The sequence below is a fragment of the Ranitomeya imitator genome, chromosome 2 (assembly GCF_032444005.1).
Source record: "Ranitomeya imitator isolate aRanImi1 chromosome 2, aRanImi1.pri, whole genome shotgun sequence".
NCBI classification, from domain to species: domain Eukaryota; kingdom Metazoa; phylum Chordata; class Amphibia; order Anura; family Dendrobatidae; genus Ranitomeya; species Ranitomeya imitator.
The window spans coordinates 474762571-474787045 of record NC_091283.1 but is presented as its reverse complement, the minus strand read 5'-3'; the positions used below and the strand labels follow the sequence as shown (position 1 = coordinate 474787045).

Sequence of the window (24475 nt, the reverse complement as noted above, 5' to 3'; positions counted from 1 at the left end):
GAATGATCCAGGGAAAAAACCAGTCCAACACTGGAACATTGACAGGAAGCATGGATCAAAGCATCAGGTGGAGTTAAGTAGAGAAGAAGCTAACGAGCTCACCAGATCACCTGAGGGAGAAAACTCAGAAGCTGCAGTACCACTTTCCTCCACAAACGGAAGATCCCAGAGAGAATCAGCCGAAGTACCACTTGTGACCACAGGAGTGAACTCTGCCACAGAATTCACAACAGGGGCTACTAGCTGGCCCAGCGACTGGGCTTTTCTATATATAAACCTGGGGTTTCTAGGAAGATGTTCGCCAACCACCTTATCACCCTGCAAAATTGCCCAGTGCTTCCGTATAATGTTGACGAACTTGTTGTGCCCCGCATGGAATTGAGTTATAAATGGTAGATTATTAATTTGTTGTTCCAAAGTACCTTCCCCAATATTTACGGATTGATTCCTTTTATGCAATATAGTTTCCCTTGGTACTTCTGCTACTTCCTTATGTGCTTTTGTTAATAATAGTTTGGAGTAGCCTTTATCCAAGAATTGTTGGGTGAGATGTTCTGCTTCTTTATTAAAATCCGCCAAATTAGAACAATTCCGTCGGATTCTGGTGTATTGACTTTTGGGTATATTTGTTAACCAGACCGGCAGATGACAACTGGTTATATTTATAAAGCTATTAGAGTCGACTTCTTTCCTATAACATTTAGTATACAGTTGATTGTTCTCGACATAGATATTCAAATCTAGAAAATTCACGCTGGTGGTACTAATATTAGCAATGAACTCTAGGCCAAATTGGTTATTATTCAACCCTGAGATGAAGATATTTAGGTCTTCATGAGAACCCTCCCATATAAAGAAAATATCATCTATGAAGCGGCGCCAGGCCACTAGGCCCGGGTGTAATGACCAATCCCTGTAAATGTGTAAAGACTCCCACCAAGCGACGTAGGTGTTTGCGTAACTAGGCGCAAATCTCGTCCCCATCGCAGTGCCCCACGTTTGGATATAAAACTGCCCTTCATAACTAAAATAGTTGTGCTGAAGTATAAATTGAATACATTCCAGAATAAATTGTATTTGCTTGTCTGTATATATGTTGAGGCCTAGAAGGAAATGTTTTGCTGCCTGACACCCCTTTTCATGATTTATAACTGTATACAATGATTTAATTCCAAGGGTGCCCATTATATAGTTATGTTGCCACTTAATCTTATCCAGAACTTCCAACTGCCCAATTGTTCTAATTTGGCGGATTTTAATAAAGAAGCAGAACATCTCACCCAACAATTCTTGGATAAAGGCTACTCCAAACTATTATTAACAAAAGCACATAAGGAAGTAGCAGAAGTACCAAGGGAAACTATATTGCATAGAAGGAATCAATCCGTAAATATGGGGGAAGGTACTTTGGAACAACAAATTAATAATCTACCATTTATAACTCAATTCCATGCGGGGCACAACAAGTTCGTCAACATTATACGGAAGCACTGGGCAATTTTGCAGGGTGATAAGGTGGTTGGCGAATATCTTCCTAGAAACCCCAGGTTTATATATAGAAAAGCCCAGTCGCTGGGCCAGCTAGTAGCCCCTACAACTAAAATGGCCCTTACGGACAGAATGGGAGTCAAATCCATCTCGAATCCTCCGAAGGTTGGCTTCCTACCGTGTGGAGGGTGTTATGGGTGCACACATACCTCTTTTAGAAAAATTAGACAATTCACGTTTTTGGATGCCGATGGAATACGCGAGTTTTCCATTAGGGACAGCTTGTCTTGTTATTCCACCGGAGTAATATATGTAATCCAATGCCCATGTAAAAGGCTGTACATAGGTCGTACAAAAAGACAATTAAGGGTGCGTATTCAAGAACATTTTAGGAATATCCAGAAAGGGTTTTTGGGACATCCCCTTTCAAGACATTTTAAGGAAAAACATGGTAAATCCTTAAAAGGAATCATTTTCTATGGTATTCAGGCTGTCCGCCCAAACAAAAGAGGGGGCGACTTTATAAAGCAGATGTCTCATTGTGAATCTCAGTGGATTTTTACCTTGGACAGTTTAAGACCTAAAGGCCTTAATTGTGAATTAGAATTATATGGTTTTTAACGATAGAGGGTCTTACAGCTCCTGTGGTATATGGAAATTTTTTTATCTGTTTACGGGGATGTAGCGAGGGAGTCTCGTTATGACCTCCATATCCATCTAGTCTAGCATGGGTACTAACCAGGAATGTGGGCGACTATCCAGCAGACAGTTGTTTTTGAATTTAACATCTTATTAGTCATATGTATATGTTCGCCATGCATTACGAACATTTTGTAGTTTATATCATATATGAGCGTGTTTTAGTTATATTTTAATACAGATTTATATTTTTATGCACTATTTAATGTCATTTTATATGTTTTTAGGAGCATTTAATAAAAGTGAAGTTTTATATAGATAGGCGTTTTTCTATTTTTTAGCATCAATTGCAGGATTAGTTACATTTAACATAATATAGAGGGCTGCTTAATATCAATCATCAGGTATATATGTATGTGCACTTGGAGTATTGTCTCATTATGCGTGATGTGGGTTAGGAGATTATATCCACTGTTCTCCAATCAGAGGGTTAATTCACTAATACTGCCCCTGTTTCTGTTGTCACCAATAGTGTTGCGGGTGGAATTTGACTGAAGGTGGGGGGTATGTGTAATCTATATATAGGTAGCATCATATGCTGGGCGGTAACCCTGACGAAGGAGTGCGGCACACTCCGAAACGCGTGGGTTAGACTGACCCTGCTAGGGCTCCGTAGGCTAGTGACGTCACACACTGTGCAGCAGCGTCGGCCATTTTTTGTTTTCTCGTGCATCCAGGGACGCCTCCGGCCGGGACGTCTCTGGCTCTGCACGGAGTTTCACTTTTCCCCGCCAAGCATCTGCTATCACGGACACCGGGGCACGCTCGCCTACCCTTAGCTCCAGTGAGTATCGTTTTCTTGGGGGCGCAGTCATACGGCTCCCTGCATTGTGATCAACCACCGGACTCCTCGCACGCACTTCCCCCTGCTGGGCAGGTAAGTGGATCTGCCAGCCAGCAGACACTACTTACTATTGTGGCATTGGTTTATAGCATAGGAGCTACTACTGTTGTAGGTATTTTGCAGGTATACTCCAGGATTTCATATCCTGCGCCGATTCTCCAGGCTAGGCGTACTGACCCCATTTACAGGGTACTAGGATTTATTTTAGTTAGCTCGTGGTCACTTGTAGCGCGATATATCTTATTGTTTTATTGTCTTGCATTTCTCTGACAGATTTGGCACAGTATCTGTCTGATATACCGGCAGCACTTGTGGGGCCCCCATTTTATGTGCTAGTATAGCGCCAGTGTATTTTGTTATTTTATCTTTTAGTAGTTTCTGTGCCCCTACACATAGGCAGCGATAAATATGGCTCTTAGTTCATTATGGGAGGATAGGGATCAGAGGTATTTGTTTATTAAGCAACGCTTCATACCCACTGCACCTCCTCCGATGGGCATGTGTCCTCCTAAAGAATTATTGAAAAATCTGGAAAAACTATTAAATATTGAAATGAGGGAAATGTGGGAGGTGGCCTCTTTAGAAAAATATGTACAAGCTAATATAATCCCAAAAGGTCTAATTATCTATAAGAGTCTAGCAAGTGATTTTGGTGACTCCAAAATCCGGGAAGAATGGGACAAGATGTTCCACGATTTCTCAATGAAAGCTCTGCAGTTCATCATTGATAAACGGACATTAAATTTAGAAAACGCCAGTCACCAAATAGTAAAAATCTTTGATGATCTCAAAGCATATAAACTCACACAGGAAAACAAGTCCCTTATCGATAGTATTTTACAAAGATTAAAGGAAAAGGAAAAAGATATTATTGATAAAAAAATAAGGAAATTTAATAGGGACAATTTGCCCAATGCAATGCCTCTAAATCTTGTGAGTCCAAGCAACCCGACAATAGTACCATTTAATACTAAACAAACCAGAGATGATCAATTTATAACACTGGATGAATATAATGGGACACCCAGTATTGAAAATGTCTCCTTTGAGTTTTCGGTTTATGCAAACTCTAACTCTACCCAATACACTCCAGTATCTATGTGTAGGAGAGACACGTGGAATAAGGAGTACTCCCCCCATCAGGTATTCAACACTTCTATAGAGACAATGAACCTGGTGTGTACGACCAATGAGTCCCTTCTCCCGCACGATAAACGTATTGAGGAGAACATCAATTCGGCTAATACTAGTAATAGATTTACTCCCCTAGCATTAGAGATGGAGGTTGGGACCCCAATCTCTAACCCAGCGAATGAGGATCCCCATTCAAATAATACTCTGAATACCAGTGTGGGCCTACTAAATATTAATAGGGGGGCTATTCCTAAAACCAGTAAGGTTATGACTAATAGTAAAGAAGGCTTTAAAGGCAAACAAGGGACTATAAGTAAAACCAATTCTGGCCAACTGAGGAATTTAACATTGCCTAAAACCCAAGGGGGTTTGTCACACAACAGCATATCAACCAGGATTTTTTCCGGATCAGACCCGCAAAACAAAAACAAAAAGAGGCACCCGGGGTGGAAAACTCTCTAAAAAGAAGGTAATGGGTCCAAATACATTCCCACAACGTATTTACAACTTGAGTTCCTATACTTTATCAGCTAATGAAACTTCTCTTTTAGAGAAAGGCCTAAAATTTGCGCCAACGAAACAAGCAAAGCCATTTAATTTATACATAAGTATGAAAAAGTATTTGAGGAATTTAGCCATCAAAAAATATTTCATTAAAAAAGGGCCATCCCTCACTAATCATAATCCTAATGGAGCATCAGGGTATGTGCACACCTCTTTAGCTAACCCATCAGCATTTAATCCAACCCAAGAATACTCTAATGCTTTTTGGGTTTTCGATTCATTGGTTTCGCGGGACATTAGGAAACTGAACCAAAATAATTATAAATTTGCACCGCATAACTTAACCTCACAAGAGAGAAAAGCAATTAAAGATCTACAATCCAATAATAACATTATTGTGCGACCCGCCGATAAAGGCGGTGGTATTGTGGTATTGGATCACACCATGTATCACCATGAGTCCATGAGACTCCTGGAGGACCACACTACATATCACAAATTAAGCCATGATCCCACCACTCGTTTTATTGGTAAATTAAACATTTTAGCTCAAATGGGTAAAGCCAAAGGGATTATAAATAAAAAGGAGTTTGGGTATATTATGAATAAAAATCCAAGTGTAGCCATCTTCTATCACATACCTAAATTACATAAAAGTACAACCAACCCCCCAGGCAGACCCATAATATCGGGTATAAACAGCTTAACAGCCAACTTATCCAAATATGTCGATGTCCATTTGCAGAAATGCATGAAGTTAATTCCAGCTTACCTGAAGGATACAGGCCACACATTGGAAGTTCTGGATAAGATTAAGTGGCAACATAACTATATAATGGGCACCCTTGACATTAAATCATTGTATACAGTTATAAATCATGAAAAGGGGTGTCAGGCAGCAAAACATTTCCTTCTAGGCCTCAACATATATACAGACAAGCAAATACAATTTATTCTGGAATGTATTCAATTTATACTTCAGCACAACTATTTTAGTTATGAAGGGCAGTTTTATATCCAAACGTGGGGCACTGCGATGGGGACGAGATTTGTGCCTAGATACGCAAACACCTACGTCGCTTGGTGGGAGTCCTTACACATTTACAAGGATGGGTAACACCCGGGCCTAGTGGCCTGGCGCCGCTTCATAGATGATATTTTCTTTATATGGGAGGGTTCTCATGAAGACCTAAATATCTTCATCTCAGGGTTGAATAATAACCAATTTGGCCTAGAGTTCACTGCTAATATTAGTACCACCAGCGTGAATTTTCTAGATTTGAATATCTATGTCGAGAACAATCAACTGTATACTAAATGTTATAGGAAAGAAGTCGACTCTAATAGCTTTATAAATATAACCAGTTGCCATCTGCCGGTCTGGTTAACAAATATACCCAAAAGTCAATACACCAGAATCCGACGGAATTGTTCTAATTTGGCGGATTTTAATAAAGAAGCAGAACATCTCACCCAACAATTCTTGGATAAAGGCTACTCCAAACTATTATTAACAAAAGCACATAAGGAAGTAGCAGAAGTACCAAGGGAAACTATATTGCATAGAAGGAATCAATCCGTAAATATGGGGGAAGGTACTTTGGAACAACAAATTAATAATCTACCATTTATGACTCAATTCCATGCGGGGCACAACAAGTTCGTCAACATTATACGGAAGCACTGGGCAATTTTGCAGGGTGATAAGGTGGTTGGCGAACATCTTCCTAGAAACCCCAGGTTTATATATAGAAAAGCCCAGTCGCTGGGCCAGCTAGTAGCCCCTACAACTAAAATGGCCCTTACGGACAGAATGGGAGTCAAATCCATCTCGAATCCTCCAAAGGTTGGCTTCCTACCGTGTGGAGGGTGTTATGGGTGCACACATACCTCTTTTAGAAAAATTAGACAATTCACGTTTTTGGATGACGATGGAATACGCGAGTTTTCCATTAGGGACAGCTTGTCTTGTTAGTCCACCGGAGTAATATATGTAATCCAATGCCCATGTAAAAAGCTGTACATAGGTCGTACAAAAAGACAATTAAGGGTGCGTATTCAAGAACATTTTAGGAATATCCAGAAAGGGTTTTTGGGACATCCCCTTTCGAGACATTTTAAGGAAAAACATGGTAAATCCTTAAAAGGAATAATTTTCTATGGTATTCAGGCTGTCCGCCCAAACAAAAGAGGGGGCGACTTTATAAAGCAGATGTCTCGTTGTGAATCTCAGTGGATTTTTACCTTGGACAGTTTAAGACCTAAAGGCCTTAATTGTGAATTAGAATTATATGGTTTTTAACGATAGAGGGTCTTACAGCTCCTGTGGTATATGGAAATTTTTTTATCTGTTTACGGGGATGTAGCGAGGGAGTCTCGTTATGACCTCCATATCCATCTAATCTAGCATGGGTACTAACCAGGAATGTGGGCGACTATCCAGCAGACAGTTGTTTTTGAATTTAACATCTTATTAGTCATATGTATATGTTCGCCATGCATTACGAACATTTTGTAGTTTATATCATACATGAGCGTGTTTTAGTTATATTTTAATACATATTTATATTTTTATGCACTATTTAATGTCATTTTATATGTTTTTAGGAGCATTTAATAAAAGTGAAGTTTTATATAGATAGGCGTTTTTCTATTTTTTAGCATCAATTGCAGGATTAGTTACATTTAACATAATATAGAGGGCTGCTTAATATCAATCATCAGGTATATATGTATGTGCACTTGGAGTATTGTCTCATTATGCGTGATGTGGGTTAGGAGACTATATCCACTGTTCTCCAATCAGAGGGTTAATTCACTAATACTGCCCCTGTTTCTGTTGTCACCAATAGTGTTGCGGGTGGAATTTGACTGAAGGCGGGGGGTATGTGTAATCTATATATAGGTAGCATCATATGCTGGGCGGTAACCCTGACGAAGGAGTGCGGCACACTCCGAAACGCGTGGGTTAGACTGACCCTGCTAGGGCTCCGTAGGCTAGTGACGTCACACGCTGCGCAGCAGCGTCGGCCATTTTTTGTTTTCTCGTGCATCCAGGGACGCCTCCGGCCGGGACGTCTCTGGCTCTACACGGAGTTTCACTTGTCCCCGCCAAGCATCTGCTATCACGGACACCGGGGCACGCTCGCCTACCCTTAGCTCCAGTGAGTATCGTTTTCTTGGGGGCGCAGTCATACGGCTCCCTGCATTGTGATCAACCACCGGACTCCTCGCACGCACTTCCCCCTGCTGGGCAGGTAAGTGGATCTGCCAGCCAGCAGACACTACTTACTATTGTGGCATTGGTTTATAGCATAGGAGCTACTACTGTTGTAGGTATTTTGCAGGTATACTCCAGGATTTCATATCCTGCGCCGGTTCTCCAGGCTAGGCGTACTGACCCCATTTACAGGGTACTAGGATTTATTTTAGTTAGCTCGTGGTCACTTGTAGCGCGATATATCTTATAATTTTATTTCTGTGCTAATGGCAGTGTGGTGGACTGTTCTGCTGGGTCCCTACCCCTCAAGACAGCAATCACATACTGTAGTGCAAAGTGAAGGGTAATCACAGGAGTAGGCTTGGGATAATGTTAGCACTGTTCACATAGTTAAGTGGCTTATCAATGGCATAAGACATAAGATAAGGGCATTAGGTTTAGTGTATAGGATAGCACATAGTTAATGTACAGAATTAAGGTACCTTCACACTGAACGATATCGCTAGCGATCCGTGACGTTCCAGTGTCCTGGCTAGCGATATTGTTCAGTTTGACACGCAGCAGCGATCAGGATCCTGCTGTGATGTCGTTGGTCGCTGCAGAAAGTCCAGCACTTTATTTTGTCGCTGGACTTCCTGCAGACATCGCTGAATCGGCGTGTGTGACGCCGATCCAGCGATGTCTTCACTGGTAACCAGGGTAAACATCGGGTTACTAAGCGCAGGGCCGCGCTTAGTAACCCAATGTTTACCCTGGTTACCAGCGTAAAAGTAAAAAAAGCAAACACTACATACTTACCTTCGGCTGTCTGTCCCCGTCGCTGTGCTTTCCTGCACTGGCTGTGAGCGCCGGCCAGCCGTAAAGCACAGCGGTGACGTCACCGCTCTGCTTTCCGGCCGCTGTGCTCACAGTCAGTGCAGGAAAGCACAGCGCCGGGGACAGACAGCCGAAGGTAAGTATGTAGTGTTTGTTTTTTTTACTTTTACGCTGGTAACCAGGGTAAACATCGGGTTACTAAGCGCGGCCCTGCGCTTAGTAACCCAATGTTTACCCTGGTTACCAGCATCGTTGGTCGCTGGAGAGCTGTCTGTGTGACAGCTCTCGAGCGACCAAACAGCGACGCTGCAGCGATCCGGATCGTTGTCTGGATCGCTGCAGCGTCGTTTAGTGTGAAGGTACCTTTAGCCTAGTGAGTTAGTAAAAAGTGCGCACTTCATGGTAGTGACTCAAATAGGAAAGTATAGTGACATGGTCAAGTTCAGGTGCAGTGTGCTGCTAGGGCTAACATGTTCCGATAGTTCCAGGCAGTGTGATGCCGCACTAGAATCCCGAGTGTTTGCTACTGTCTTTTCCAGGGCCCAAAGTCTGGCATAGGGGCTGCCGGACACATCATGTCCTCTGGCGTACAGAGGAAGATGGACAGGGACCCGTGTAAGCGTAAAGTAATGGATCCCGGGTGTGCTACTGAAGTGGACAGCAAATTCCTGAGGCTGACGTAGTCAGTGCGCTTAGGAATAGTCCAGGATGAATGAGTGGTAGGGCTGAAGATGTGTTGCACTAAGGAAGCAAGAAATGTGAAGCGTTGTGCTTTAGCCCACTTGTTAAAACCTAATGAAATTGAACTGACCAGTAAACGTTTGCTTGTTGCAATGAACTTGGTGTCCCCTAAATTGTGTGCTGCAACTCCTGAAGATGGAGGCCTGGAGACAGTGGAATCCTACAAATGAGTATGATGCACACCACACCTGACAGTGCACTGGGACTGGGACACTGTTTTCCTATAAAGTGCCAAAGCATAACCGGACAGCAGTTCGGTCATTACTACTGCTCTTGGCAACTTTATGCTTGCAGAGGGAAAAGAAAAGAAACATGAAAAATAGAATTTATACAGACATGTGTCACAGAGAGAGCGAACAATGGTGGTGATCAAGTGACCATATGAGAGACCATGAGAAGTGAGTGACTACCAGGACTTGAGGTGACTCGACAGCCCTGTGTCTACTGTAGGACAGATGATCCCTTCGATTATGCCATGATCACTTTTGTAATCACATTGTAATAAAAGGGCAAACTGTTGAACTTTTTCTAAAATATTTCTATTATTATAATTCAGACTAGAAAAGACTTAAAATATTATTCTTATTTCAGTTTCTAATATAATTTATAAATGATTATCAATACTACTATTTATCCAGCTTACCATATTGATATCTTTGCTATTGTCTCTACAACCTGGCACCGTTATAACTAATTCATTAGAGCTCTATGAATCTCATGTCAGAAGCCTCGCAGAAAAGCGTCTGATTTTTCGCAAGTTCACAATGACCTATGTTTACCTCCGATTTAACAAACCAGTGTAATAGACAATTGGTGTTGCAGTGGTCAGGTGGTATTTGGGCAAGTGCATGTACTCTTTGCCTAATTGCAGATTGGCAGACTGGCATGGTTTATGTGGAGCGTGGTGTTTGCCAGCACTGAATGCATAGTTTACAAGTGGCTGTTCATGCATTTCCTCCACTGATTTATATCATTAGTGGGATGCAGACTTTCTGCTGTCCTTGCCTGTGCCCAATTAGAGCAACAAATGAAGCTTAATAGAGGCATGGAGATGCGTGTCACATCCATGTAAAGTACTGATCATTTCAATCCTATAACACCGATCTCCTAACTATTCGCTGTCATAAAGGCCTGGAATAATTTGTACTGTATCACTATAACTCTGAATAAATATTTTGAAATGGAATATTTTTAAATGTAAAGATCCAGTTAAACAGGGCAATGTATAAATGTGCAGCCTGATATAGCATATTGTCACAGAAAAAAATAATTACTATGGAATCTCAATATTTTTCTGCTTTCATCAACCATGAAGCTGACTGAGAAGATTGTGACAGTACACTGAAAATACCAGCTCAGAAGTACAGTGGGTACGGAAAGTATTCAGACCCCTTTACATTTTTCACTCGTTTCATTGCAGCCATTTGGTAAATTCAAAAAGTTCATTTTTTCTCATTATTGTACACTCTGCATCCATCTTGACTGAAAAAAAACATAAATGTAGTAATTTTTGCAAATCTAATAAAAAAGAAAAACTGAAATATCACATGGTCATAAGTATTCAGACCCTTTTCTCGGACACTCATATTTAAGTCACATGCTGTCCATTTCCTTGTGATCCTCCTTGAGATGGTTCTACTCCTTCATTGGAGTCCAGCTGTGTTTAATTAAACTGATAGAACTTGATTTGGAAAGGCACACACCTGTCTATATAAGATCTCACATCTCACAGTGCATGTCAGACCAAATGAGAATCATGAGGTCAAAGGAGCTGGCCAAGGAGCTCAGAGACAGAATTGTGGCAAGGCACACTTCTGGCCAAGGTCACAAAAGAATTTCTGCAGTACTCAAGGTTCCTAAGAACACAGGGGCCTCCATAATTCTTAAATGAAAGAAGTTTGGGACCACCAGAAGTCTTCCTAGACCTGGCCATCCAGCCAAACGGAGCAATCGTGGGAGAAGAGCCTTGGTGAGAAAGTTAAAGAAGAACTGAAAGATCACTGTGGTTGAGCTTCACAGTTGCAGTAGGGAGATAGGAGAAAGTTCCACAAAGTCAACCATCACTGCAGACCTAGACCAGTCGGGCCTTTATGGCAGAGTGGCCTGACGGAAGTCTCTCCTCAGTGCAATAGTGAAGTTATTGGCCTGCGCTCTGTCATATGGCGAGGTGCTGGTGTAACGGGCCAAATAACCCTTAGTCCATTCAATGAAAATTCACTGCACACTCTATTTTTTGTGGTGATGCCAACAAATAATAATATTTATTTGCAGTTCGTGGGAACAGAAAAAAATAGAAATAGGTAAAGCACAGGAGAAAATTCTAAAGCGACTATATTTGAGTGGAAAGAAATATATCTTGGTACCGTGTTAGCCAGTAGATAGAAAAATATTTAGAATTGAGAGTCCTCAGTGGTTGATACCTTTTAATGGCTAACTGAAAAGATGGTAACAAATTGCAAGCTTTCAAGACTACATACGTCTCTTCATCAGGCAAAGACTAAAACAAATTCTGAAGAATCACATATTTATGCACAACATAATATAAAAAAAAGGGGGAAAAAACCATGGATAAGCCAGGTGACATGAAGCAGAATTACCATGGGTGATAGACAGTTACGTCCATAAATATTGGTCCAATTCTTAGATAAGGATTGTTTTATTGTCCTGTGATTAGGGTCTCTGTTGTGATGACCCTTCATGGTCTGAGGGGCAAGTTCCTTAGTTGATGTAAAAAGACATAAATCCATGTGACACAATCATTCCTGCATTAAGACTGTCAAAGGTCGTGATCAGTTTATATTCCCAGACTCTTCTGTCTCTCTGAGATTTGAAGTTTCCTTTCAATACAAGTAATTTCATGTCCATAATGGGGGTCTGTATGTGGAGGAGACAGGGCAAAAGCTTAGAACTCCCATCGCCATACAATAAGAGAAAAAAGAATGGATCTACCGGTGGCAATACATTTCTGTCTCCCAAATCATAACATTATGGACATGAAATTACTTGTATTGCCTCCCCCCACCCCCATCATTGCCCATTCCAACTCCATCATTGCCACCTCCATCATTGCCCATTCCACCACATCCATTATTTCCTCTTCCCCCTCCATCCCAATTATTGCCCTCTCCCCGTCAGCCCCATCGTTGCCCTCACTTCTCCTCCCCGTACACACCTGCCTGTGTGAGAGGAAGCGCGGGCAGGAAGACAAATCGCTGCAGCTCCGCTGCTATTTTCTCTTGTTGGCAGTGCAGCTGCAGGGATTACTCCCTGCATGTCGCAACCACCCTGCAGGGGCCCCCCTTCATCTCCGCTGGACCCCGGTACAGCCGCACAGGCTGCACATGCGGTATGTCCGCACATGCTGCAGCTTCTCTGTGCCGGCTGTCAGCTTGACAGTCGGCACAGAGAACAGCCGACTCTCAATCCGGGGGGCGGCAGAATGCAGCCGCCGGGGGAGACATTGAGGATCGCCGAATTAGGTGGCCCGACTGCGCCCCCTGCCGGCCACACCTGGGGCACATGCCCCAGCTGCCCCCCTAGATACGCCACTGCATGTTACCAAAATGGGTACCGATCAAATATACAAGCTGTTCCGCAAAATCAAATATATTGGCACTGTACAGCTTTTATAGTGCAACCTTTAACAAGTTTTACCACATAACTCAAGATATAGGCTGTGTGTATTTAAGAAAAGTCTGTTGCTTTTTATTGCTGTCTTGATAAAGTCCATATGGCCGAAACGTCGCTACATTGTTTTCTTACTATTTTTGTCTGTTAATCTGATGGCATGAAAAGAAGATGAAGTTTTAATCCATCTCTGGTGCCTTGGTACACTGGACATTATGAATATAGGCCAAACAAAATAAAAAAGATAAACATCTGCAGGCAGCTGGGGCTTTTTTTTTTTAAGAACCCAAAATTGTGCTTTCCATCCAAGTGTGTACCACACAAAAAAAGGTGCAACCCACTTCCAAAATAGAACAAAAAAGCTGAGCTGAACTATAAGCTAGTATACGTGCAAAGTGTAAGAGCACCTTCACACTGTGGCCATTTAGTAGGGGTTTGGCCAATGCTAGATCCTGAAAGACACTGTGACTTTAATGGACCATGCCCCCTCTCAGTTGTGGACTAGTCCTTTCTCCTCTGCAGTTTGCTGTGTGTTGGTTTTGGACAACTAGTAGGAAGTGGGCTTCCACTCCAGTGGCACTGAGGGCAAACGCCAGTTTGGTTCTCCTCCAGTAGGCATAGAGCCTGAGAACATCAGAAGGGTATAAAACATGATGGCTACACACAATTCCCCTAATGTGGTAAGGAGGGATCAACCAATCTGAAAAATCATCCACCTACCTACCTCTTCTGACAAGCCAACCATCTGCAGTAACCACTAAACCACTGCACGACCAGCTCTACCCTCACCTACTGTATCCTCACCCATCCCTTGTAGATTGTGAGCCCTCGCGTGCAGGGTCCTCTCTCCTCATGTACCAGTCATGACTTGTTTTGTACAAGATTATTGTGCTTGTGTTTAATTATTTATACCCCTCCTCACATGTAAAGCGCCATGGAATAAATGGCGCTATAATAATAAATAATAATAACTGTAACACCCCTTTAGGCCTACCACAGTACACTGGGTGTTATGGGGGGTCTCACCTCTCCAGTGCGCAGTGCCTCCACCCGAATCTTGACTGGAGCTCACTCTGGGACTGCAGAAGGACAATTATCTTCTGCCAGGGGCTGACTCGGGAAGCCCCTGCCACACTCAGTACACACTCACAGGGATCAGGAGTAAAACAGTTTAACAGGTTTATTGCTATGCCGCATAAATGAGATGGATTTAAAAGAATAACATGCAATACAAGTAACTGTGCTCTGTCTAAGTCATATACACATCACACTCTAATTCTACTTCCACCTTGCAAGTATAACGTAGCAGGGTTTTTTGTCTCTTCTGGTTTAACTCAGTCCAAACGTTGGGGCCCAGTTGCCGCAGATGTTGGCGCGCAAATTAGAACAGTTTGTGCACTTAGATGAATAATAATTGCAATAGTCTGGGCTGTAGTGTACTCACTGTAAATAGCGCTGGTAGAACCACAAATCTCAGAAGGGCACTCACTGCGCGTCTCCAACGGTCGGATGGGTCTCTGGACACCAGCTGGGGCGGCCGGATTCAATCCTTTATACGGTGGGAGTGCCAGCAGAACTCTCCAAGTTCTTGATGTAACTTGCTTCAGAGGGTAAACAAAAGCCACGCTCTCTCCAGCAGCGCGGGGATATCCGAGGGGACAGCAACACTGCAGCGTAGCGGGATGCAAATCCGCCGTGCTCAGTCTCTCACAGCAAGTTGCCACGCTCTTTTCTTTCTCTGAACTCTTGCTTTCACTTTCAGCCCAGCTCCTCCCTCCGAGTACCTCCTCATCCAATCCAGGCTGTGTCATCGGACTGAAACAAGGATCCCTGGGAATTTTAGTCCACTGCGGCTCAGGGGAAAATCTGCTAATATCTGTAGGTCCCTGTTTAACAGCAGCTGCAAAGCTCTTCTAAGGCTGCGTGTCCACGATCAGGATGGCCGGCGGTATCGTCGGAGCGGCTTTGCCGCTCTGCACTAAGCCCCGCCCCCTTCTGGGACGCGATGATGCCGGATGTGTTCACAGCACACATCCGGCATCATCGCACCCATCGCATAGGGCCCTGTGCTATATCTTGCGGCGACGCAGTGTCGCCGCAACATATACGGACATGCTGCGATCTGAAAAGACGCACAGCATGTCCGGAGTCGCAGGGCCGCCGCGTGCGTGTTACCACGCATAGTGGAGACGGGATTTCATTAAATCCCCTCCACTATGCTGTAACATCTGGACGCTGCGTGTCTGACGCTGCGGCTCTATGCAGCGTCAGACACGCAGCGTTTCCTGCACGTGGAAACATACCCTTAGGGTATATGTCCACATTCAGGCTTGCTTCAGGATTTGGTCAGGATTTTATGCAGGTAAAATCCTGACCAAATCTGCACCTGAGGTCACTGGCAGGTCACCTGCGGTGTTCTTGCCTGTTTTTCTCATTGTAAGGACATGCTGCGTTGTGAAAAGACGCGCCACATGTGCGTTTTCGCTGCTATGCCGCATGCATTTTTTACTGCATAGTGGAGACGGGATTTCACTAAATCCCCTCCACTATGCTGTAACATCTGGACGCTGCGTTTTTGACGCTGCGGCTCAACGCAGCGTCAAAAACGCAGCGTTTCCTGAACGTGGAAACATACCGTTAGTGTCTGTAAGTCCAAGTATACCAGTAGCTGCCCTGACAGTTCCCAGTGCAGGTGTTGCATAACTAAATAAAAATAAATAATCAACATTCCAAGAAGTATCAATGAAGAGAAGAAGACTGGTTGACTGGTCTTTGAAAGGTCTTTTATGTGGGCATACAGGGGAACTATTTTTCCTATCGGAGATGGCCAAATTGATTTGGTCACTTTTAGAGGTCAGACAATACTCTTTGGAAAATGTATACACATTAGCTCTACTTCAGGTGAAATTAAGCTGTCTCTTTAGTGCCAACTGTTTGGGCAGAAAACCTAAAAGTTAATGTCCGATTAATTGAGAGGAGTTGACAGGGACTGATATAATAATTACTTTTAAATAGGATAAGTCATCAATATGATCTGTAGGGGTCCGGCATGACACCCAAACAATTCAGCTCTCTGCTCTAGCGATGGACAGATCTAAGCAATGTACATTGCCTAGTGACCCCTGCTGAGTACTGCATTAGTTAGGATTGGGGTCCTAGGTTCAAATCCCACCACGGACAACATCTGTAAGGAGTTTGTATGTTCTCCCCGTGTTTGTGTGGTTTCCTCCCACACTCCAAAGATATACTGACAGGAAATGTAGATCATGAGACCCAATGGAGACATTGATGTTCGTGTCTTTCAAGTACTGTGGAAATAATGATGTATAAGCAAAGCATAATAATTGTTATGGAATCATCAGCCCAAAAGCTATTTGCGGATACTTATAGTTTCATCTCATGAGAATATTATGAACTGAAACCTCGGTCCTGGATTGTTTTTGTGAGAATATTGAGCAGTTAGATATTAATATAGTATTTCTCCTCTGTCTTTTTCTAAAGGTCATCACAGCAGGGGTCAGTCTTGCTCTAACCTCTATCCAGGATCAGTGTGAAAATCTCCAGAATAGTTCCAACTTCACAGGTGAGTCATAAAATGGGCGGCCTGGGAATTAAAATGATTCACTTCTGGTGTCTTGACTTTGGGGATTTTTTTTTTACATTAAGGCACTGAGAAAGATCTAAGCTGGATTATGGTAATAGATATCAAGGCTGACGCCCATGGTGCCGATTTGTGTTCATGCTGTTTGAGTCTAAAACCTTCAAGAAGGAAATCCTGATTTATGTGTAATCAATGCGAACAACAGCTAATTATATAATGAGATGTACAGAAAGGGCAGTCATATTAAATGACATTACCTTGAATTTGCCTTAAATGCACTATTATATTATTGCTTTCAGGCCTAGTGAAATCAGATTCACAACATACATTACCAAGTGTTCAGCATTAGATGTCTGGAAGTATTATGTTATAATGAATGTCAAGCCAATATCTAGAGATGCTGAAAAAATATGGTGAAGACCTAATTACACAGTCAAACATATGTGGACAAGCAAAGATCACATTGATATTTTTTGAGTATTTTTGACATAAAATCAAATAGTTAATCATATGGAAAAGCAAAACAGGACAAAGTGGGTTAACTGTGATGTTTATGAATACCAATTGAAGATTTCAGGCGGACGATGATTTTTCTATGTGGTTCATTATTAACGTACATCGAAGTTGATAATAAACAACAACAAAAATTATTGAAGTCTTTGAGTAGCTTCATAGACTTAAATGGGTACATTTTCCATCCGTGAAAAATACTGAACATGTACGTGAAAAACAGACATCTGAATGAGGTTTAAATCACTATAATATGATGGGCATCGTGAATATTCATAAGATTGCTCAAACAGACGGTGCAAAAAAAAAATTTTCAGGGCCTGATTCATCTAAACATTCATGCCAAAATTCTGGCATAAAAGCTTTGAAAAGTCACAAATTTTAAGCGTAACTCAGTTTTCACACTAGTTTTTCACAAATCCACCAAAATGCGCGTGACACAGGCACTATGGGGGCGCACGGAGGCAAAAAGATGTATACTATTCAAGATAAAAGCTCTCATAGCAGAAGAATGACAGTGTAACGGGCTGGGTGGTGGAACCAATGTGCCGGAGCCCAAGGAAGACCTGGAGGGGTGTAACTAGGTGCCTCACCCAATCTGACCTCAGATAAGCAGCAGCATATGATACGGAGATCAGAGGAGAGACAAGGGAGGTAGTCCAGGTGCTACTCCAGGACTGACCTTGGGTAGATTGCAGCTGACCCCCTAGGAACGGGTAGCTGGGATGTCCAGAAGGAATGTCCAATAGATGCGGGCAGGTGGACTAAGGAGACAGGTATCACGGGTGCAGACGGGACCAACTGGTGAGAATATGGGCAAAGGCAGGATCGGTTAATACCAAGTAGGCGGGCTTGACTTTTAGACAGGCAGGCTGGTCCAGCTCAAAGACAGGCTGGTAGGCACGCCTGATAGACTGGCTGGTGAGCACTGGGACCTGACAACTGACAAAGATGTTGGGAACACACTTGCAACGTTACACAGGCACCTCCCACCTGGTGGATGTGCCTAAAATAATAAGTGCTCCCTAGCCATTGGCTCGAGACACTTTAGCATGGTGCGCACTGTCCCTTTAAGAAGCTGGGACCGTGCACGCATCCTAAGCACTGTGCCCAAGGATCTGCAAGCAGTGCGCAGACCCCGGGCAGCCACTGGGGAAAGAGGATGGGATGTAGGACCGTAGCAGTGAGTATGCTGGCATCTCTGCTAGGGGAGGGAGGTGGAGAGCAGATGTGCCAGACACAAGGCAGAACAACAGGAGAAGGAGGTACAGGGCTGCGGTGGTGAGAGCATGGGTGTCTCTGCTAGGGGAGGGAATGCAGAGACACTGGTGTTAGAGACAGCAGATAAAAAAGCAAGTCAATTGTAAACTTGCTGATTTTAATGCTGTCTAACTAAATCAATTTCATAAAATAAGAATACCCCTTTAAGGCAGCCTATGATTGGCTGTAGTTATAAGTAGAGCTGCATGGCCTTAAAGGGAAATCAGAAAGTCATTTTTAAAGAAGGCAGAAAGTTAACTGTAGTAATGCAGTCAATTCATTGGTAGTAAAGCTATGGAGAATCCATACTAGAGAAATGGCTCACGTTATGACTTCCCAAACCAGAGTGACCTCCATCCGTCTCTGGGCCCTATAGCAGTTGCTATGACAATAGCTATGTGCATAGAAGACTATACCAAATATAGTCATATCTGCAAAAATTCTGCATGGCCACCATTACTGTAACACTGATGAATTAGGACATTACTGTCATAGCTTAGCTGATGCAGAATTGAAAATTGCATTTACTGATTTTCCTATAGAAAAATGATTGCGGTGCATCCACTCTACTCTACTAACAATAGGATGGCATCCTGTGATTACCACAGCCATTGCACGCTGAGATCTTTCTGCTGCCATTGTTCCCACATGCACTTTACACATATAATTTCAAGACTGTGAAGTGGACTATTTTTATATTGACATATATTTTATATTTACATTGTTCCTTTACAGGTCTTGCCTGTAATATGTCTATTGATATGATCGGAACATGCTGGCCGCACACACCGCCTGGACAATTGGTGGCAAGGCCTTGCCCAGAATACTTCCAAGGCGTACAGTACAATACAACAGGTAATGGAAGAATACTATGTAGAAAAAATTGGAGGATGCTGTGGAAGAAACTGTTATAAGTCAGAAACTGCAACATATAGAAAACTTCCTATTTGTTAACAATTATTTACATGAAATCTACCAATTACTAATGTAATGTATGTAATAGTGGAAACCACTTTGCCGTAAACCGAGGAGGGTCTGGAAGGGCATGACTAGGCGAACTCATGACCCTTCGCTAGAGCCCCTGATAGTGTGGTTACTCTTGGCTCCAGATTAACGCCAGGTGCTACTCCAAGACAGATCTCAAACATTCGGCTGCTGACCCCCAAAGGGCAGAAAGCTGGAACGGCCAGGAATGGGAAGGCTAGGCTGGTACAGGCAGGCATAGCAGGTAATCAGGAATGGCAGGTGTTTGGCAGACACAGCTGGGATACAGGAAGCACAGCTGTTACACATGAAGGTATGGCTGGTATATAGGAAGGCATGGCTGGTATATAGGAAGGCATGGCAGCTGCACGCTGGCACAGCTGTTATACAGGCATGACAGGTGCTGGCAGGCATGGCTGGTATACAGAAAGGTATGTCAGGTACTGGCAGGCACGGCTGGTATAAAGGAAGCATGGCAGAGTGCAGACAAACTGACAGAACATGTTGCTCAGGCACCTCCCAGCAGATGGAGGTGCCTTAAATAATAAGTCTGCCAGCCATTGGCTGGGGACACTTTACGATGGTTCGTGCTGCATCTTTAAGAGATTTGGAACCCGCACACCCTCTAAGCATAGTGCCAGGTGATCTGCAAGACGTGCGTAGATCCCAGGAGACTGCAGCAGCAGTGCGGTGAGTGAGTCGTCATCCCTTTCCGGGGGAGAGGAGGATAGGAATTGTGCAGGGATGCCGACACTACAACTAATATGGAGGGAAAGAAGAACTACTTACTGTGGTAATGGAAGGCAGGCTAATAGAAAGTCTTGTGTGTTATCCTAAAGAAGAGGACATCCCCTATTTGCTCTATTAGTGCATACACAGAGGCTTATTTAGAAATCATGAGGCTCCACAGCAAAAGTCCAAATTGTATTGATACACAAAAAAGACATTAACATTTATTTGCTGAAAAAGAGAAAAGACAGCACCTCCAAAAATCATACATTGATCTAATGCCGCTAGGCCAAAATATATGTAACTGAACATGAGTTTCTTAGTTTAACATTATGATCAGACTGAAGCCCACTGCCACATTACGGCAAACTTCTTAATGGGTCCTTATCGTCCTAATGGAGTGGAGCTGTGCACCGACCACTGCAACAGCAACAATGCAGCGGCAGGGCTGATGGTCTGGTGCCTCACAGTGCCCATGCTGCAAGGCAAAGTCCCCATGACTTCAGACTGCACCGCCCCGCCAGTACAAGACTACAACAACAATGGCCGACACGCAGCTCCGTTAAGGTGATATGGACCCACTAAGAGGTTCCCCGTGAAGTGGTAGTGGGCTTCATACAGTCTGATCAGAATGTTAAACTAAGAACCTCATGTTCAATTATATATATTTTTTCCTAGCGGCAATAGATAAGTGTATGATTTTTGAAGGTGCTGGCCATTCTCTTTTTCATCAAAGAAAACAGTTATTTGGTGGTGCCACAGCAGCATCTGCCAACATTTCTAGGTCAATTTTTTCCTGGCCTCCTTATGAACCTTAACAGGGAGGAGAAATGTGTCGAAGGCCATAACCTTGGACATCAACTAAGGAAAGTTTTCACTTTATTTTTGAGTCTTGACTGTTGTTGTTGGGCCTTCTGCTGGTCCACGATTCATTGTGAAACATGTGATTTTTATGTGAGATGTATATTTTTCACATGTACATTATATGTGATATCATTGCATTGGTGCTTATATCTGCCTATGATTGTTTAAGAGAATGTGGTGGCATATTTTCTGTCACATTACTGTTTTTTTTTATTTTGTGTGTCCTATGTTATTGTGTGGTGTAGCACACATGTTAAGCATTTTTCCCAGAAAATTATTGCAATTATACATATTTTGCTATACACATTTATTTCCTTTGTGTGTATTGGAACAACACAAAAAAATGAGAAAATAAGGCAAATTGGACCATCATTTCACGACAAAAAAAAAAAAAAAAATGAGCCAGGAAAAATTGTTGCCACTCTTCCAAAATTGTGGGTAAACAACTTTGTTTCAGGCATTTGATGCTCATTCAAACTGACCTGTGGCAAGTAACAGGTGTGGGCAATAAGAAAACACACCTGAAACCAGCTAAAATGGGGAGAAGTTGATTCAATCTTTGCATTGTGTGTTTGTGTGTGCCACTTGAATCATGAAGAACAGAAAACGGAGAACAAAACTGTCTGAGTACTTGAGAACAAAAATTTTTGAAAAACAAGTCCATTTCCAGAAATCTTGAAGTTCCTTTGTCCACAGTGCGCAACATAATCAAGAAGTTTACAAACCAAGAAACTGTATCCAATTTCCCTGGACATGGATGGCAGAGAAAATTTGATGAAAGGAAACAACGCAGGATAGTCCGGATGGTGGATAAGCAGCTCCAATCACGTTCCAAAGAAATTCAAGCTGTCCTGCAGGCTCAGGGGGCATCAGTGTCAGCGCAAACTATCTGTCAAGGTTTGAATGAACGAAACGCTATGGCAAGAGACCCAGGAGGATCTTACTACTGACACAGACAAATAGAAAAGATAGACTGAAGTTTGCCAAAATGTACATGATTAAACCAAAATTATTCTGAGAAAGCGTTTGTCTTGTGGACAGATGAGACCAAGATAGAGGTTTTTGGTAAAGCACATCATTCTACTGTTTACCGAAAATGGAATGAGGTCTATAAAGAAAAGATCACAGTACCTACAGACAAATTTGATTGAAGTTTAACCCCTTAAGACCAGAGGGTGGTTTGCACGTTAATGACCGGGTCAATTTTTACAATTCTGACCACTGTTCCTTTACGAGGTTATAACTCTGGAACGCTTCAATGGATCCTGGTGATTTTGACAATGTTTTCTCGAGACATATTGTACTTCATGATAGTGGTAAAATTTCTCTGATATTACCTGTTTATTTGTGAAAAAAACGAAAATTTGGCGAAAATTTTGAAAATTTTGCAATTTTCCAAATTTGAATTTTTATGCCCTAAAATTACAGAGATATCTCACACAAAATACTTAATAAGTAACATTTCCCACATGTCTACTTTACATCAGCACAATCTTGGAAACAAACTTTTTTTTGTTAGGGAGTTATAAGGGTTAAAAGTTGACCAGCAATTTCTCATTTTTACAACACCATTTTTCTTTTAGGGACCTTGTCACTAGGGTTGAGCGAAACGGGTCGAACATTTTCAAAAGTCGCCGACTTTTGGCTAAGTCGGGGTTTCATGAAACCCGATCCGACCCCTGTGCGGGGTCGGCCATGCGGTACGCGACTTTCGCGCCAAAGTCGCGTTTCAATGACGCGAAAAGCGCCATTTCTCAGCCAATGAAGGTAAACGCAGAGTGTGGGCAGCGTGATGACATAGGTCCTGGTCCCCACCATCTTAGAGAAGGGCATTGCAGTGATTGGCTTGCTGTCTGCGACGTCACAGGGGCTATAAAGAGGCGTTCCCGCCGACCGCCATCTTACTGCTGCTGATCTGAGCTTAGGGAGAGGTTGCTGCCGCTTTGTCAGAAGCAGGGATAGCGTTAGGCAGGGTCCATTAACCACAAAACCGCTTGTGCTGCAGCGATTTGCACTGTCCAACACCACCCTCGGTGTGCAGGGACAGTGGAAGTTTTTTTTTTTTTTTTTTTCCCCTCAGCGCTGTAGCTCATTGGGCTGCCCTAGAAGGCTCCCTGATAGCTGCATTGCTGTGTGTACGCCGCTGTGCAAACCAACTGCTTTTTTCAAAGCACAAATCCTCTTGTTCCTTCCTTTCTGCACAGCTATCTTTTTTGTTTGTCCACACTTTTTATTTCATTTGTGCATCAGTCCACTCCTTATTGCTGCCTGCCATACCTGGCTGAGATTACTGCAGGCAGGGAGATAGTAGCTGCCTGCCATACCTGGCTGAGATTACTGCAGGCAGGGAGATAGTAATTGTAGGACATTCCCTGTTTTTTTTTTTTTTTTTTTTTTGGTGGGAGATTAAGATTGGCAATTTGGCATTTCTGCTAGAGTGCCATCCCTGTGTGTGCCATCTCTCTCACATAGTGGGCCATAGAAAGCCTTTTCATTTTTCTGTATTTTTTTTTGTGGGGTGTATAAATTCTCCCTGATAAAAATACAGTGGGAGATTAATATTGGCCTTTGGGCTTGTGTGCCAGTCCTGAGTGTGCCATCTCTCTCACAAATAGTGGGCCATAGAAAGCCTATTTATTTTTTTTTTGGGTTTTAGAAATTCTCCCTGAAAAAAGGGAGATTAATATTGGCCTCTGGGCTTGTGTGCCAGTTGTGAGCGTGCCATCTGTGCCAGTCCTGAGCGTGCCATCTCTCTCACAAATAGTGGGCCATAGAAAGCCTATTTAAATATTTTTTTGGTTTTATAAATTCTCCCAGAAAAAAAGGGAGATTAATATTGGCCTCTGGGCTTCTGTGCCAGTCCTGAGCGTGCCATCTGTGCCAGTCCTGAGCGTCCCATCTCTCTCACAAATAGTGGGCCATAGAAAGCCTATTTTATTTTTTTTGGGGGTTTTATAAATTCTCCCTGAAAAAAAGGGAGATTAATATTGGCCTCTGGGCTTGTGTGCCAGTCCTGAGCGTGCCATCTGTGCCAGCCCTGAGCGTGCCATCTCTCTCACAAATAGTGGGCCATAGAAAGCCTATTTAATTTTTTTTTTTGTTTTATAAATTTTCCCTGAAAAAAGGGAGATTAATATTGGCCTCTGGGCTTGTGTGCCAGTTGTGAGCGTGCCATCTGTGCCAGTCCTGAGCGTGCCATCTCTCTCACAAATAGTGGGCCATAGAAAGCCTATTTAAATATTTTTTTGGTTTTATAAATTCTCCCAGAAAAAAAGGGAGATTAATATTGGCCTCTGGGCTTCTGTGCCAGTCCTGAGCGTGCCATCTGTGCCAGTCCTGAGCGTCCCATCTCTCTCACAAATAGTGGGCCATAGAAAGCCTATTTTATTTTTTTTTTGGGTTTTAGAAATTCTCCCTGAAAAAAGGGAGATTAATATTGGCCTCTGGGCTTGTG

At 42.9% G+C, this 24475-nt stretch overlaps 1 protein-coding gene across 2 annotated transcripts in view; it reads left to right on the top strand.

The window, feature by feature from the left end:
• The window catches only part of CRHR1 (corticotropin releasing hormone receptor 1), a 429919-nt gene that overhangs the window by 176856 nt on the left and 228588 nt on the right, over positions 1 to 24475 (top strand). For both annotated transcript variants that reach the window (XM_069751316.1, XM_069751318.1), the window contains exons 3-4: positions 16575 to 16656; positions 19180 to 19299. In XM_069751316.1, coding sequence (XP_069607417.1) covers positions 16575 to 16656; positions 19180 to 19299 — 202 coding nt within the window. The remainder of the gene's footprint in view (positions 1 to 16574; positions 16657 to 19179; positions 19300 to 24475) is intronic.